An 18,993-nucleotide genomic window follows, 5' to 3' on the forward strand; every position below is an offset into this window, starting at 1 on the left:
CATACTGCTGCTACATGACCAATCCGCTGGCACTTGTAACACCTCAAGGGCTTTGGAATGTACTCTCTAACTGTATAACTGATGTATCCCATTTTCACCTTTTTAGGCAGTTTCCCCTTCAAATGTCAGCAAAATGCTCATACTTTCTTGTCTATCTCCATTTACATTTTTAAACAATCTTCTCACATTGATTACTTTACCTCCTATTATATTTTTCTCGATCTCTTCATTGGAAATGTGTTGGTACACCTGCGATTACCCCTTTCTCATTTTTGGCTACTCCTATTTCTCTAGAAGTTACCTTTTCTCCGTTCATCTCTTTAATCCTAAGTAATTTATTTCTTTGTGCAATGTCCTTGACTATTATTAGCACTCTTCCTTGTCCCAAACATCTTGCCAAACTAACTGTACCGATTAGCTTATCTATAGCCTTAGACAGCCCAATCGGATGTAGATGTTTCACTGTACCTTTGTCAAACGTCATCATTACTTTATATCCTGGTATTTCATTTTGCGTTTGATCTTTCCTATTATCTTTTTCACTCGTTTTAGTCTTTTTTTAAAATTCCGTTTACCACATTATTCGTGTACATAGTATTCCTGTTCTTTATACGTGGCTTTTTTACGTTTAGCATTTTTCTTTTTAGAAAATACTTCTGTAAATCCTATACTTTCATTTATCATTGACTCCTCCGAGTCATCATCCATGATTGCACAACAAGCACAGATCAGATCAAGCGATTACTTTTTATTTACTTAGAGTTATTAACTATTAAGAAATGATACAGATACCGCGAAACTTGTTGTTGTCTCTGAATCCGTGACGTAACTTCCGCTTTCTCTCGTTCCTCATAATGCTCTATATTTTCCTCCTCATAGCAGTAATTACAGTTTCAATTGGATGTCTCCCTATTTTGAACTGCCCACTATTCAGAGCAGTGTGTCCAAACCTTAACCATGATATAACGATTTCCTCGCATCTATTTCTCCCTACTGTTCTGTTTTACCATTCTCTGGATCATGTATCATCTGTCTGTTCTCTCTTCCTCCCATTTCTTTTGTCATCTCTCCCTCACATATTGTCAAATTATAATCTTCATTTCATTTTTACTAGGTCTTGTCAATACCTGATTTTTAGTGGCTTCCTTTGCATATTCATCTGCTTGTTCATTCCCTAAAGCTCCAACATGTGCTGGAACCCAAATAAAAGCTAAAATGATGTCTATCTGTTGAATTCTTTATATTGTCTATAAAACTTCAATCAAAATATCTGATCTACAATCTGAATGTCCTGATTTAACTGATATTAAAAATGAACTCGAATCTGAACAGCTTCTTTGGTTTGTTTTCTTCTACTCACTGGAATGCAAATAAAACTGCAGTAATTTCACGTGTATAAATTGAAAATTTATGATATTCTTTGTATGCCCTGATGTAAAAACTGGAACACTAAAAGTCACTCCTACTTTATTTTCAAAATGTTCCATTTTCCTACTTTATTTTTCATTTCTTTTAAAGCATCAGAATATATCTGAGCATATCAATCAAAGTTATTTTTGCATGTATTCATATGTATCTTGTGCATCGGGAATCTTCTCCTTCTTTATTTAACAGTGACAGATCTACTGTGGGTTGCGAGATTAACCATAATGGGACTGTTGACCAAGGCAATGTACTTGATATTGATATTTCATTCAGATCCAATTCTTTAATTATTCTTGGTATACACCCCAGATTAATACAGTGACTAAGCCGAAAAGAAAATTAATGAACGAATAAGCTCTTCATCTTTATTGTAGTCTAGATTTTAGTTTAGGATTATCTCTGACAATTTATATGTGATCAAAACAGAGTATCATTTAAAACAAATATCAACAAATACTAACGTTTGTCGTACAGACGTCTTCGTCACAACAAATCTTTTTTTTTTTAAATTGTGTAACAGGGTAAAATGCATCATTATAAAAGTGGGATAAAATATGACACTGGATATTTGAATTAAGCAAGAACTATTAAGGTAAATAATATCAGACAAAGACAACATGTCAACATGTTAAAAAAAATTACGGATGGAGCAGCAACATAATTTAAAAGAGAAGTAACAACGCCATCTAGTGGAGATTAAAGTTTGTCTGATGGAAAGTGCATGGGAAACCTATGAGGATTCATCATGTACAAGGCAAAAACATAGTCCTAAAAAATCATAAAGTATGAGACCAAATATATGGCAAAATACATATAATATATAGAAATTCACACATTTTATGAAGAACATAAAATCTTTTTATTGAGCAAGAGACTAGATTCTAGTTCACTAGATATTAAGGTGTTCTTGATTGTTATTTTTTAAAATATATTTTTAAAGATTAATTTATGTTATAACATATTTTATCTACAAAATACTGTTACCTTTTTACCGAATTATACAGGGCAACGTGATGGCTTGATGGGTAGCGCTCTCGCCTCACAGCAAGAAGGTCGCTAAATTGTCTGTAGTCTGAGTGTGAATGAGAATGTATGGGTGTTTCCCAATGATGGGTTGCAGTTGGAAGGGCATCCGCTGTGTAGAACATATGCTGGATAAGTTGGCGGTTCATTCCGCTGTGGCGTCCCCAGATTAACAAAGGGACTAAACTGAAAAGAAAATGATAATTATATAGTTTTCAGTGATTGATTTAGAATTGATTTATTCTTCTTGACATTTAAGAATCATATGGTTAGATTATTTATATGTTAAGCCCATATAATCACAATTACAGAGCAACAATTAGTTTTTTATTTATTTTTCTAAAAAATAACCTTAATCTGGCCTTTAACTGTAAAACTCTCTCACTGCCTCTCCCTTTTTTATTTACAAGTAATGTGGTTGTCGTTCAATTATTTCTGTTATTTCTAATTTGTTAGTCACTTTGAACAAAAACGTACAGAACTTTTTGTGAATTTACACCCCCGACCCCCACATTACTTATGCCTGCAATTATTATGTTAAGAACAATGCATTTCCCATATATTACTCATTTTTATCAATAAAGTGGTTATCATTTTAAATTAATTTGATGAACTAAAAGTCAAAAGCACACTCCAATAAATGACATTTGTTGAAAATAATTTGGGCGTCGAGGTGTCACAGTGGCACAGTGGGTAGCACAATCGCCTAGCAAGAAGGTTACTGGTTCAAGCCTCGCCTGTGTCAGTTGGCATTTCTGTGTGGAATTTGCATGTTCTCCCTGTGTTGGCATGGGTTTACCCCACAAATCCAAAGACATGTGGTATAGTTGAAATGGGTAAGCTAAATTGTCCGTAGTTTATGTGTGTGAATGGGTGTGTATAGATGTTTCCCAGTGATGGGTTGCAGCTGGAAGGGCATCCGCTGCATAAAAAATATACTGGATAAGTTAGCGGTTCATTCCACTGTGGTGACCCCAGATTAAAAAAGGGACTAAGCTGAAAAGAAAATGAGTGAGTTTGGGCGTCACGGTGATGCAATGGGTAGCACGATCGCCTTACAGCAAGAATGGCACTGGTTCGAGCCCTGGCTGGGTTAGTTGGCATTTCTGTGTGGAGTTTGCATGTTCTCCAAATGTTTGCGTGGGTTTCCTCAGAGTGTTCCGGTTTCTCCCACAGTCCAAAGATATGCGTTATACAGATAAATTGGGTAAGCTAAATTGTCCGTAGTATGTATGTTAATGTGAGAGCGTATGGGTGTTTCCCAGTGATGGGTTGCAGCTGGAAGGGCATCCACTGCATAAAACATATGCTGGATAAGTTAGCGGTTCATTCTGCTGTGGCGACCCCAGATTAATAAAAGGACTAAGCTGAAAAGAAAATGAATAAATGAATGAATGAATTAAGCTAATTTAAAATGAGCTGAATCAACTTAATTCTTGAGTTTTTTTAAGACAGCTGAAACTGTTTTATGTTCAGTCTATTTAAATTTGTAAAAACTAAAAATCTAACATAATTCTGACGATTTCCTCTGATTGTGTGGAACCCAGCAATTTTTACAGTGTTCTATTATTCTATTATAATTTTTGCAGTTTTCAGTTCAATTCCAATAAAAACTAAATTTGTATTCAGTAATGGACACGAACTGTACTGCATAATATTGTATTGGACTCTAAAAGTTCTTGTCTCAGTATCTGTTGAACATGCACCACAGTAACAGAGTTTAACAGGAGGCCAGGTGGCCCCTGGCAGGGCTCCGCTTTCAAACAAGATCCTCCATCTGTCTCTTTTTTTGCCTCTCCTTTCTTCATTTGTTTATCAGTAGGGGAGAACAAGGTGAACTCTCGATGTCTGTTGCATGACAACTATTAATTAATCAGAAGTTAAAGTAAAAGTGTAGCTGCTTGTGAGACTTATACAATATGTTAACTTTTATTTTGTCTTATCATTGCTTTCTTTGTAATTATATCAAAATTACTAGGCTATGGTAAAGTGAGGGTTTTTGCTCTGTAATAAGGGTGTAAAATGTGCTGAATCTTCAGGGAAAACTGAGGTCATTATCTCATGAGACAAGACTGTCTAAACATGCAACATCCACACAATTGTGCATTATCCTCCGAATAGAATATAACTGGTGGTTTTAATTAGTGAGGAAAATGTTCAAATTGTAGTTTATAGTCTGGACTGCATGCGGAAGGCCAGACTTTTACCTCATAAACACCTCAGGTTTAGGGATACTGTATCAAAAATTATATGAGATAAATACTAATAGTGTAATATGGTTTAATTTTTAGTTAATGTTGTCATTGAAAAACAACAACAAATTTTTTAGCTAAGCTTAGCTTTAATTAATTAGGGATATTGAATCTATTGAGACTTTTCATCAAGAAGTGAAAAATGTAAGTATATCTAAATTGTATCCTAAATATTACAAGGTTCTATCTGACATTTTAGTCAAAATTGAGTTATTCACATTCTTATTAGATGAAAACTTATTTACATTATGGGATTTTTTTTTATAAGTTGTTTACTTTTTATTTAAGACTTTTTCTTGAATAAGACTGTCTGTGAGCCAATCAGGTTTTTTTTAATGCACGCACGAGGACCAATCAGGATTAGCTTTCTTTGTCATTTCATCTGACTACTCCATTGACAGCTGGAAAGACCATGACAAAAATCCCACAAAACTGAGAAGAAATCTGAAACAGAAAAGATATGTGTAAATGTGATGATTTAGAAGCATTTTTTTTTTACATTAAGACAAAATGTTAAATTTTACATTATTAAAAACGAAACAGTTATTAAAAAAGTCATATACTAAATAATAAATATTTTATTTGTATATATATAGACAGTGAAACATTTTCAGTGTTGATTAAACTCATCTTCTCATTGTCTGTTTTCTTTTAAAGTCTTTAAATTTGATTTTAAGCCTTGAATGACAAACACCTAATTTAATTAATGGAACCAATAATCCAATAAATATATTTCAATTCTTCATATAAAGCATAACGTTTTATAAATATGACCATATTATTTAGATAAAATTAACAGCTGTACTAGACAAAATACTTAGCACAGCCTTGTATGCTTAATTTGAACAAGAAAAAATATTCATCCTAAAACATGAAATACATATTTAGAAAGCAAAAAATCAAGCATCAACATATTGTTACAACACCAAATCATATATATTTTTGATTGTATTTCTTAAAAAAAGTATTGCTTCAATGAATGATCTGCCAGATAGAACCTTATTATGTTAATAATAATAATAATAATAATAATAATAATAATAATAATAATATAAATGTTATCAGAATTGGCAGGATCGTTGTTTACCTGCACATATTTATGTTTACATTAGAGTTACATTTTTATTGCGTCCATTTGAATATATAAATTGCTTTTTCATCCTGCAAATACATAGTGCAAAAAAAAATGCAACACATTAAACATAAAAAAACTGATTAAACGGCATCTTTGTAGTTCCGAACAGAACGTTGCTATGTAACTAAAATAATGAGGGGAGCTTAGGGAGCTGGGCAGCAATATTTTTTTGCACAGGTGTTTCTCGTTATAATCTTTGTACATTTTACGCTGTTTGCTTACATTTAAGAAGCCAGCATAGGCATTGTCCGGTTTATAAAACATCAACATAGTTATTATCCTAATTATCCAAAACACAGCATTAGGTAGGTAAAATACTGTAATCTCCTTCTATCAATGACGATGCTTTGCTCCACCCTCTGCTTCAGAGGCTCCGCCCCATCCCGTGCGCATCCCGTCCGCATTCTGCAAGAGGCACGGGAAAACAGGAATAGACCACTACGAGAAGCGAGGGGAGATGTGCTTGTACATGTTACATTAATTTATTGGTATTTGTTTATGTTCAGAAACAAAACACACGTTGTAGTTTTTATAAATGTTTATGCCTTACCTAAATAACACCAGTACAGTGTGTATTAGCAAATAAACCTATGAGCAGCCACCAGAAATTCCATCCCGCCTTTCCCGAAGTCCGCCTTGAACTCTACCGTCCTGCTGCCATGTTGGATTGAAGGATCGTTATTGCTTTGGGAGTTCGGAATGAAAGTTTATATTATGCGGTCTGTCAAAAGTGGAAGAATTAAAGAATAAATAGTTCACAGGAGTCCACGAGTCGCATCTGCATCTCCAGCGCAATTGAGGACAACACCATATCGGGTCTACTTGTATGCGGAATTCCTTACGGGATGAACCGAGCGCAGGCCATGTTGATCTGTGATTGCACATAAAATAATCTAAAACGAGACAAACGCTCGAGTTTATCCGCATCATCCGTAAACATGAGCGGCCACCCGCCTCCGAGGAGGGTGGCAAATGTGGGCTCTCTCCTTCTGACACCGCAGGAGAACGACTGTCTCTTCAACTACCTGGGCAGGAAATGCATCGTAAGTTATGTTTACTCTCATGGCCGAGCTCTAGTCCTTTAACCGCAAGTTTAGATGCAAATCATCCTGCTTTTTGCATCACCCGTGAGGTGATGCAAATTAACGGCTGTAACTTCTGGAAGGACAGTTGTCTTGTAACGCATTTGAGATGTCCATGAGGACGCACTGGGAACATCATGTTTGTTGTCAGGATAATTAGACTCTATTGAATGAAGTGAAACGTTTTATTAAATATTAGCACGACCCTGTGGCTGCAAATATGTATTTGTTTTTATGCAGTATTTTATTTTCGAGGCCTTTTGCCGTAGTGAAGCAGTACATCGGTTAGGTCAAAAAACCGAGGGAGCTGCCTACGTAGTCAGCATCATAAGTGCCTTCTGAGTCAGCTAAATGATGCACGTGCCTGTGATGCTCAAAAATGCTGTGAATGAAGTCAGTTTACACGTTTTTGAGTCACAACTAATGTAGTATCTATCAGTCTGTCCTGTATGTATGTATATATGTGTGTGTGTGTGTGTGTGTGTATATATATATATATATATATATATATATATATATATATATATATATATATATATATATATATATATTCATTCATTCATTCATTCATTAGTCTCATATAAGTTAAATTACAGCAAGAGAAGCAAATATTTCCCAAAGGGAAAGTTGGACCCCGCCATCGCCAGCAACTTCTGCAAAACATCAAATACAGTTAATGAAAACTTGGATTGTAGTCCCAGCTAAACCCAATCTAATAAAATTGATAATTTAGATAAAAATTATTAGAAGTCATAATCTTTGCCCATGTTATGGGTTATCCTGTGTGTGTATATTTGAAAACCTTATATGATCTTAAATATTTAGACACCTAAGACAGACTTGCAAATGTTTTAATGTCTTTTTTTCATAGTGTAACGATTTCAAACACGCATTCTTAATCATAATAATACACTTTATCAAAACATTTTACAAGAGAAGTTCCAAAACTGAACCTTTTTTTATTGTAAATTATATATGTATATAAATATTATACTCTGATTATTGAATGTTAAACAAACAGGTTTATACTCAGCAGTGCTGTTAAACACTTTATTTCCTGTGTGTTATTGAAAATGACCAAGAATTCTCAGTTCACACAGGTCTGCAAAGTGACTAAGATGGTATATCAGACCATAATTTGGCGGTGCAGCTTTGAAAAGAAACACTTTGCAATCTATCAAGGATTTTACAAGTCCAGTGGTGCTTAAGATCAAAATAAAAAAAAGAAAATTCTGACCAGATATTTGTGTATTTACGCAGGAAAAAAATAAGAATTGCAGCGAATAAAGTAATACTTTCCAAAGTCCCAAAAAATGAAGCAAAAATATGGAGGCGCTGACTATGCGACTGCACTTACGCAGTCATCTATGCGCAAACACACTCCTGTAGTTTTCCATTGTTGATTTGGTTGTCTAATACTTGTGCATTCATTCCTTTTAACTGAAAATATTATGTGCATGGCCATTCTGTTTTCACACATTATAATTTTCATTAGTTTTCCCAACGATGGGTTGCAGCTGGAGTGCTGGAGTGCTGAAGGCAATGATAAGACAAGTTGGTGGTTCATTCCGCTGTGGCGACCCTGGAATAATAAAAGGACTAAGCCGAAAAGAAAATGAATAAATTAAAAAATTAATTTCCATTAATGGCAGAAGTCAGTGGTTAATTTTAATTATTTAGCCTGACACATAAACTCATATACACACAGACACACACAGGCCAATTCAGTATCAGTTCAGTAATAGATCCTATCCAGATTGGACAGCCTTTCACTGACACTAAAGTTACAGCAAAAGCCCCTAGTTTATTGCTTTAGAGAAAATGAAAGTAAACTCCATTTCTCTCTCTCTCTGCAATGCATTTGACCTGCTGGTGTGACGTTTCCTCTTCCTCAGCTGTTACAAGATATTTTTCGGTGTTAATCATGGATCAGCTTTGATCGCCGCTGCCGTTTGTCAGTAGCTGCTTTTCCACTATCGTGCCAAACCGTTCTAAGAACACTTCGGTACGGTTACGGTTGTTTCTCCACTGAGCCTGGAACGGCGCGGCACGATTACAAACCGTTCTCGGCCCGGAATTCTCGGCACGGTTAGACAACCGTGCTGAACTGTGCTGACAGATTCTGTGTGTTGACGTCGCGACTCGGTTGCTAAGCTACCACAGCTGGCTCAGCAGAAGCGCGCTAGTCATCAGACATCCTCAATAAACTACAGTACATTTAATATAAAATAATGATCCAGGTCTAAACGATACAGTTTGAAAAGGGTTTTAAACCATAGAGCAGTATATATAGCCTATCTGGCAGAGAAGTGAATAACTCATCACATTCTTACGAAGATATTTTATTCATTAAAGTTATTATTTCATTGACTTGAATACAAACCTACTTCGCCTGCCTGAATGTGAGTTTATTGCACGCAGCACTGTATTTCACAGCACAAAACTCGCTCGGATCCGGGAGAGACATGTCAGCGACCTGCGCTGCTGACTTTTTTGTCCTGCTGCGCATCGAATAAAGCGAATAAAGCGAATAAAGTCACGCTTCACATCGTCGATGTCCAAATTCCACAACAACATCACCATATCCATGGAACACGAACTTGCAGACTCTTTTAACAAGGAGGAAATAATTGCACTTTTTAATTCAAAGCCAGGACAGCTTGTTAATACCGGCGAGACCACCTGAAGGATGGCGTGTTCGTGTTGTAATGTCGGCCGTCCAAAAGACTTTGCTTGAAAGCTTTACGGAGCGGCACTGTAACTGTCCAAGGTACTGTTGTATGATTTATATTATAGCATATGCACTAATAAACAAGTCAAAAGAATGAATGAATTAAATAAATATGGATTCTTAAATGTCAGTATTGCTTTTACTCAAAAATATCAATACATTTTGACAAATGTTTGATAAAAATAAAATGAGCAATTTTTATCATTTCAGCTTTAGGCAATTATATGATTCAGTTATACATAAGTTATATGACATTTATGAGGCATGTAACATGTTTCTGTGTTTTTGTTTTTTTGTTCTTGGTGATCTTTAATATAGCTACGCAAATATTTTCTAAAACGTCTAGTAATAATTCGCCTACAGCTTGTTAGTTAATTATGAACACAAAAAATAATTATAATAATAAAAATAAAATGATCAAAATAAAAAGATAATAGAGCAGCATTTTGCTAAATATAATAGTGCTTTATATGCTTTAAATCCTGCTATATATGTGTTTCATATTCGTTTTTATTTCACTTGCTGCATTCGTTATTTAATGTTTGAATAGTAAAACAAAAAATGTAATATATTTTATATCATTATCAACTTTTGCAGTGTAATTTAATTAATTGTTAAAAATGAAATAATTTATGTGCTGTGTTTTTATTAGTGAAAGTGCCCGCTCACCTTTCACAAGGCCTGTCCAAAATTATATTTGCCAATATAATGCAAATGCACTATTATTGTTGTCTTATCATTGTTTATTTTTCTGTTATGTTCAGAGATTTTAAATACTATTTATTTCCCCTCCAATTATTTTAAATCATCACGGTACATTTTGGTAATTTTCCCTCCAAATAAATTTAGCCAGAGCTGCGCAACGTATAGATAAATAAGGGTGCACATGTACCTATATTTAGCACCTATTTGATAGAGCGGTATAACAGTGTTTAGTCACATGGTTGCTTTCGCTTTTATGAAAAAAAAAAAAACTAGTTTCGGCTCTTATTTAACTTTAATTGAACAAAGGGAGCCGTTTACATTGCGTTACCAAGGCAACTACTGATGCGGTTTGTGTAATGTTTTAAAGAGCTTTGTCGCAGCACGACAGTGGAAAATGAAACCGTATCCGTGCTGTCTGGCCCGGTTTGGCACGGAATGGAACAGTTCTGTTTAAAGAACGATTCAGCACGATAGTGGAAAAGCGGCTAGTGTCACTTATCGGTGAACAGCGCCAGCATGTTAGAGCCAATCGCAGCCCTTTCTGTTGAGTGTGTGACCAATCATAGCCGTTTAAGAACTCGCTCGACTGTTCAGAAAGCAAGTGGGATAATATTTAAATTTGTTTATTTGCTTAAATCATCATGTTGTTCTCTGCGTGTACTTGAGTTTTGTTTAATGCAGAGCGTTTTCTCTGAGCAGGTAAAATTAAAGGTACAGTTCATATATCTGATTGCAAGCGTATGCTATGGCGCAGACTACGCGTGGACGCATAGCTCATGCCGTGGCCGTGCTGACGTGCACCTCTCAAAAAATTTAACTACACGTCGCAACGATGCATAGTGCAAGCTCTGTGATTGGTCGGCTTGGAAGTGCTGACAAGTGTGGGCGGGACCGAGAGCTGCATGAGTTCCTGCCTTAAAATGAGCAAGTTTGAACCACTTGTACATTTAAGGAAGTGTTCAGACAAAACAAAACACCAGCGAAGAAACTTGACACAGGAACATAAACACCTACTGCCAGCTAGTTTCAGTTTCAGAAGTGTTATTGCAGAGCAACAGAAACAGCGCGCAGAAGTATGAATGCACAGTAGAGCTGCACGATTCTGGCTAAAATGAGAATCGCAATTTTTTTGGCTTAATATAAAGATCACGATTTTCTCACGATTCTGTAAAATAAAGGTATGGTAAAAACAAACATATGGCACAACATCGATAATAATATGTGTAGGTCTACTGGTTTTTATAGTTAATTCTATTCTACTTATAATAATTATGATGTTGAATTATTATGTTTGAGATATATGCTTGCAATTGTCATATTAGACAATTTTATTCACTGGTAAAATCAGACATTTGCCATTATCAGATTATATTCAGCAAAATATTGTAGGGGTGTAACGATACACTTAGCTCACGATACAATGTGTATCACGATATACTGTTCACGATTCAATATGTATCACGATATTTGGAAAAAAAAATTAAAATTAAACTGAAATGCAAATTTTAATTTAATTACCAAGTAAACTATTTTTTTATGTATTTCTTTTGTTTTAACTTGTTAAACTGAACCTTCTTTAAGAAAATAAATTAAACAGGACTGTCTCTGTAAAATAAAACAATTTAAACTTCTTATAAAATATTATTGAAATTATTCAATTCAATTGAATTTAACAGTAAGAGCTTAAGGCTTTGCTTGGTCACTTGTGTTTTTTTGTGTGTGCAATCTACATTTCCAGGTAATCAGCAGTTCTTTAAAATAATCCTGAACTTATGTGTATCTGTCTGAGAGGTTTTTATGGATGGCTTATGGATGGTCTTCATGTTGGGCATTATGAGTGACAGTGTGGCCGTCTTTTCATTACACAGGACAGTCGTGGCTCTTTTCAGCAGTTTAGGCAGGTTTACTATTTCTTCGGCGTTGCTGATGTCGGCGCTATCAAGTATATCATGTTGACATGCATTTTTGTGTACCTCTGTACTCAAAAGAGTTCATGCACGTTGTAATCATAACTCTAAAATGCGATATGATTATTTAAATAATGTGCACGCTTTCGGTTTCATTTCCACTGCTGTTCATACTTCCCACGCGGTTCCTGAACGATCACTCTGTTCCACAAACTGAATATTGTTTACTACTTTATTACCTGTTAGTCATAACCTGCTGGTTCTGTTCACTGAAGTAGACGCGCGCGCCTATCGCGTCTATCATAGTCCGCCCTCTGTAGTAACAGCTCACGGTCAGCTCACGTCATGTGTGATTTTGCGGCCGCCAATACATCATTATATGAAGACAGAATGATATTTTAGGGTAAATTGTACCTTATAAATACAGCATGTGACTCTTTCAACACCATTAGGAGGTATCCATGTCGCTGTGCAAAGTATGTAAATCACTGTGAAGACTTTAAAACTTAGGCCAGGGGTCGGCAACCCGCGGCTCTAGAGCCGCATGCGGCTCTTTAGCGCTGCCCTAGTGGCTCCCTGGAACTTTTTCAAAAATTGTTTGAAAATGGAAAACGATGAGGGAGGAAAATATATTTTTTGTTTGAATATGGTTTCTATAGGAGGACAAACAATCTTAACGTTTTCCGATGCTGTAAAAGTGTGTAGAATATTTAATTTCAACATTTCTGTCAACGAAGATTTGCGTCATAGCCTGCGACACACGTTTCTAACAGCAGGGCGGGATGCCAGGCAGGTAGCTGTTGTAAACAAACCGGCGGCTGTGTGATGCGCCATGGAGCGCAAGCTGTCCTTGCTAAAGAGGTACAGCGGGGCACGCTTTCTCATTTTCCCTCCCTGAGAGAATTCTAAGAAGCCCATCCCGATCACTCACTCAACGGTAATTATTTACAAGGTGCGATCGTTGATATGCAAACCCCTAACCCCAACCGTCATTGGGGGAAAAGCAAATCGTACTAAATTGTACGAATTAGATCGTACGAATTCATACGAATTAAGCCTGATTTATACTTCTGCGTCAGGTAACCGGCTTAACCCACGGCGCAGGCAACGCGTGTGGCTGTGCATTTATACTTCTGCGCGCTGTCTCTGTCGGTCTGCATTAACACTTCCGAAACGCTAGTTGGCAGTGAGGTGTAAATGTTCCTCTGTGTCGAGTTTCTTCGCTACTTTTTTGCATTTCCTGAACACTTCCGGGATGTACAAGTGGCTCAAACTCGCTCATTTTGAGGCAGGAACCGGCGGACGTGCAACAAATTTAACTATGAGGTAAACACAAAACAAAACTTTCCATCCGGAGCTCCTTCACGGTACTCCACACTTGTAAACAATCGCTCGCGCGGCGTCGCGCCATTCTTGCGCCTCTCGGTCCCGCCCAGACTCGTCAACGCTACCAAGCCGACCAATCACAGAGCTTACGCTACGCGTCGTTGCGACGTGTAGTTACATTTTTTGAGAGGTGCACGTCAGCGACGGCGATGGCCACGGCGAAGGGCTATGCGTCAGCGCCGTAGCATACGCCGACGTTTGACGCAGAAGTATAAATCAGGCTTTAGCCACTAAATGAAAAAGTTACGAATTGCCGTGAGATTGTGTTGGTTGAGCACATTCCCAGGAATGACTCGAGCTGATCTTGAAATGGAAATGGCAGACTGCGTTTTATTGCACTGTTTGTTGCCCAGATAAGGGGCACGTTGTGCACGTTAATTTTGATGTTATTTTTTGGAATCCTCAAAATAAAAAAAACATTAAAAAAATCTGATTTCTTTATTGCATTTCTTTAATTTCTTCAAAGCAAAACATAATGCAATAATATTGTAATGAAGTTAAACTTGATCATTAAACATAATTCATTAATATTGTAATGAAGTTAAACTTGAACATTAAACATAATTCATTAATATTGTAATGAAGTTAAACTTGATCATTAAACATAATTCATTAATATTGTAATGAAGTTAAACTTGAACATTAAACATAATTCATTAATATTGTAATGAAGTTAAACTTGATCATTAAACATAATTCATTAATATTGTAATGAAGTTAAACTTGAACATTAAACATAATGCATTAATATTGTAATGAAGTTAAACTTGATCATTAAACATAATTCATTAATATTGTAATGAAGTTAAACTTGAACATTAAACATAATTCATTAATATTGTAATGAAGTTAAACTTGAACATTAAACATAATTCATTAATATTGTAATGAAGTTAAACTTGAACATTAAACATAATTCATTAATATTGTAATGAAGTTAAACTTGATCATTAAACATAATGCATTAATATTGTAATGAAGTTAAATTTGAACATTAAACATAATTCATTAATATTGTAATGAAGTTAAACTTGATCATTAAACATAATGCATTAATATTGTAATGAAGTTAAACTTGATAATTAATCATAATGCATTAATATTGTAATGAAGTTAAACTTGATCATTAAACATAATGCATTAATATTGTAATGAAGTTAAACTTAATAATTAAACATAATGCATTAATATTGTAATGAAGTTAAACTTGAACATTAAACATAATGCATTAATATTGTAATGAAGTTAAACTTGAACATTAAACATAATTCATTAATATTGTTATGAAGTTAAACTTGATCATTAAACATAATGCATTAATATTGTAATGAAGTTAAACTTGATCATTAAACAATTTATTAATATTGTAATGAAGTTAAACTTGAACATTAAACAATTTATTAATATTGTAATGAAGTTAAACTTGAACATTAAACATAATTCATTAATATACTGTAAGTTAAACTTGAGACGGCATTGTACAACAGAGTAGTCACGTGGCGCGTCATTCTCTACAGGATGCACTGCAGGGAAATGAACATTTAATCATGAAGGCTCAGTATGTATTTGTAGCCAACGAAGTCATTTTTATAGTAGGCTAATATAGCTAATATAAATACATACAGCATGTGTTGCCATCATTATAAGGCTTTTAATTTTTTGCGGCTCCAGACATATTTGTTTTTGTTTTTTTTGGTCCAATATGGCTCTTTCAACATTTTGGGTTGCCGACCCCTGACTTAGGCTATGTTTGACCCAGTATGCGTGTCAAAAAGCGGACGAGTCTAAAGCAATGACTGTACAACCGAAATGTTGCTAGACATCTGATTTTGAGAGGATGGGCCATCCTCTATTTCAACTCCACTCATCTTGGTCTGCTAACCTTACTGCTGCTGCAATCTGAACTCACGTGCGACAGCAGGTGGAACGTATCTCACATGCAAACAGCTCAACTAATAAGAGAAAACGGACGGCATATCGGAATAAAATTGTCATAACGCCACGATGCATATTGTGACATTTTTGCATCGCAATAAATCGTACAACGATAAATCGTTACACCCCTAATATATAGGCTAGAGTAGTTATACTGACATTGTAAACATTTATTTTCATGCAAAACTATGGTTTCGCTATGAAAGAAAAAACATATCAAATGCTTGCCGTAATCATAATTCTAAAATGCGATATGATCATTTAAATGGAGTGCACACTTTCGGTTTCATTTTGACTGCTACTGTAATAGCTGTTCATACTCCGCGCGCGGTCCCCAAACGATCACTCTGTGCCACAAACAGTATATTATTTACAACTGTATTGCCTGTTACTTGCAACATATGCAGGTTCTGTTTACTAAAGTTGACGCTCAAGCGTCTATCATTAAGTAGAGCGCGCGCGCCCTCTCTTTGATAACAGCTCATGGTCAGCAGCTCACGTCACGTGTGATTTCCCAGCCACGAAAACATCATTATATGAAGACAACAATGACATTTTTAGGTGAATTATACCTTATAAATACGTTATGTGACTCATTCAACATCATTTGGAGGTGTCGGTGTTACTGAGCAACATGTGTGAAACAATTAAAAGACTTGTGCAGCCGCCTTTTCTTCTCTCCTGAACTTGAAAATATGATTGGCAGAATCGTAGAAATGCTGGATTAAGATCGTCTAGGGGTTGGAATCGAGATCCCGATCTTTTACCGAATAATTGTGCAGCTCTAATGCACAGCTATGCGCGTTGCATGTGCAGTGGGTCACGCCGATCACTTCATGCAGAAGTATAACCCATGCTTTACAAGTAAACATTTGCTTTCTGTTTTATTTATTTTTTTATTTTTCAAATTTCTTCTTGCAACTTGGACAGGTACAAAGTCACATTGTAAGTGTATAACCTATTTGGGTCTCAGTAGATTATGGACATATCCATTGGTGATTTATTATTATATTTTTTTTGTCAAATTATGAATGAAAATGATATAACAATCATAGAGTTTCTGTGTGGAGTTTGCATGTTTTCTCTGAGTTCCTGTGGGTTTCTTCCGGGTGCTCCGGTTTCCTCCATAGTTCAAAGACATGCGGTACAGGTGAATTGGGTAGGCTAAATTGTCTGTAGTGCATGAGTGTGGATGAGTGTGTGTGGATGTTTCTCAGAGATGGGTTGTGGCTGGAAGGGCATCCGCAGTGTAAAAAAAATGCTGGATAAGTTGGCGCATATTCCACTGTGGCGACCCCAGATTAATAAAGGGACTAAGCCGAAAAGAAAATGAATGAATGTATAACAATCAGAGACTGTGGACTACTGAAGTATATAAAGAAGAGGGATATGCTTGGCATAGTCAAAGGTTTTCCAGCTAGTGGTTCTTTTAACATTTTTCTCAAGAAATCTGATTCACAAATATGGCATTCTTTCCCATCAGACCTACTTAGGTTGCTCGTCCATGTCTAGGTTAAAACGAAGAGTGTTCGTAAGCAAGCAGTGTCAGTCCAGGAACGGCAGCCAAGAACCAGGCCATAAAGTGGGCTTTCACTGGGAATGACTAAATATGAGACGCATCGCTTGGGGCCAAGATCCAGCAGTCATGAGTTCATTCATCACAGTGTCCCGAACCGGCACCGAAAAACCGAGGGCAGAGGGTGGATGAAGTCCAAATCGCACAATAGTGAGGGAGATGGAGAGAAGGGAAAAGATAGCGATTGGGGGTGGGTTGTGCATGATCAGCAGTCTTTGAGGACAGGAAGTGAACTGATCTGCCTCCTTTCCATGGAGATTTGAGCTTTAATGAATAGAGCTGCTGATCCAGAATCATGTTTCCAAGTAGACCAAACCAAAGTCTGACATGAAGACGGTGATCCCCATGAAAGTGGTGGAAATGTGTCTTTATTGCGTATTTATGTACTTGGCATAGACTTTTGCAGACAGGAATGCCGACACAGATGCAGTTAACATGGGAAAGCCTGGCAAATGTCCATCTGTTTCCTTTTCTTTTGAATTCAGTTACACTCAGCCGATCAATCAAACGTATAGTTTTACATATCCATATGAGGACCTTTGGTTGCTTTGAATGCCAAATCGCATCCGGTGTTTGTGTCATAGGGAAACTTGACTCTCTTTTTGAACTTCATGAACTTTGAATACCGAATTTGTACATTTAGCAATGTCCTTGAATCACTCTGCTCACCAGGAGTGCTTGCTCATTTTCAAATGCTGAATGTGCAGTCTCAGAGCATGAGGAAGCAGTTTTCCATCAGAAGAAATGAAGAAAAGTCTTGTTTCATTGATGCCTCATTTACTGACGTGGCAGGCTCACAAGGAGTGCAAGAGCTTTTCTGCCTGTGCATAATTTTTTTGTTTGCATCAGTTAATCATTAATTAATTATAAAGATTTTTCAAAGTTTGGTCAAAACAACATATTGTTTAAATAGATTTTTAAAACAACTGATAGATTATTACATCTTTATGTATTCTGGGTGCATTAATATTTAATTATTGTTTATGAAATGGTTCATAAATGCTAATGATTTGTCAATAATTATTCATATATTATATTATTATATTTTATTATAATTGGTTAATTTGGTTATTTGAAGTAGTCTTTCAGTTTAACTCCTTTATTACTGTTTAGCGATTTTGTTATTCATTTGTTTAAACCATTCTTTAATAATTTTTATTTGATTATTGTTTTAATTACGCATCAATCAATGCCCTGCTGCAGTCAACCAACATGAGTTTCTTAAGTTACTGTCGGTGGTGGAAAGAGTACTGAAAAATCATACTTGAGTAAAAGTACCATTACTTGCCTAAAAATGTAGCGAAAAAGTATCTGTTGTAAATATTACTCAAAGTATAAGTAAAAAGTAAACCTTTTAAGTGTGAGTAGTGAGTATTACATTGTAAAGAGCTGATGCATTTAATATTTTATTTTAAAAGTTAATATTAGGTTTGATTTAGGTTGTGATATCAGGTGACCAAAATTTAATGTCTAGCCAGTGTCTAATGGCAACATTATTTTAATGTCCAATACTAACATCAAATGATGTTGATATTTGGTTGATTTTAGAAAGTGACCAAAATCCAACGTCAAGCCAACATCTTAATCCAATGTCATATTGACAACAAATACTGACATTTATTCGTCAGGTAAGGCAACTAAATCCAACATCTGATAGACATCATAGTGGTAGCGTCTACACAACGTTAAGAAGTAACATTATTAGATGTTGATATTTGGTTGATTTTAGGTTGGACATTGACATCGGCCTGATTTTTGGTTCTGACGTCAACTCATTCTCATTTCCAAACACAATGCAACATCCCCACAACATTGGTGTACGACATCAACCAGACG

General features: G+C 35.7%; 1 protein-coding gene across 4 annotated transcripts in view; it reads left to right on the forward strand.

Annotated features, from left to right (window-relative positions):
• Window positions 1-6,486: 6,486 nt before the first annotated feature.
• wasla (WASP like actin nucleation promoting factor a) overlaps window positions 6,487-18,993 on the forward strand; it is a 68,523-nt gene continuing 56,016 nt past the window's right edge. For 3 of the 4 annotated variants that reach the window (XM_073941636.1, XM_073941637.1, XM_021470428.2), the window contains exon 1: window positions 6,500-6,878. In XM_073941636.1, the coding sequence (XP_073797737.1) occupies window positions 6,774-6,878 (105 nt within the window). In that variant the 5' untranslated portion in view covers window positions 6,500-6,773. 4 annotated transcript variants of the gene reach the window in all.

Source organism: Danio rerio, chromosome 25, assembly GCF_049306965.1.
Source record: "Danio rerio strain Tuebingen ecotype United States chromosome 25, GRCz12tu, whole genome shotgun sequence".
Taxonomy (NCBI): domain Eukaryota; kingdom Metazoa; phylum Chordata; class Actinopteri; order Cypriniformes; family Danionidae; genus Danio; species Danio rerio.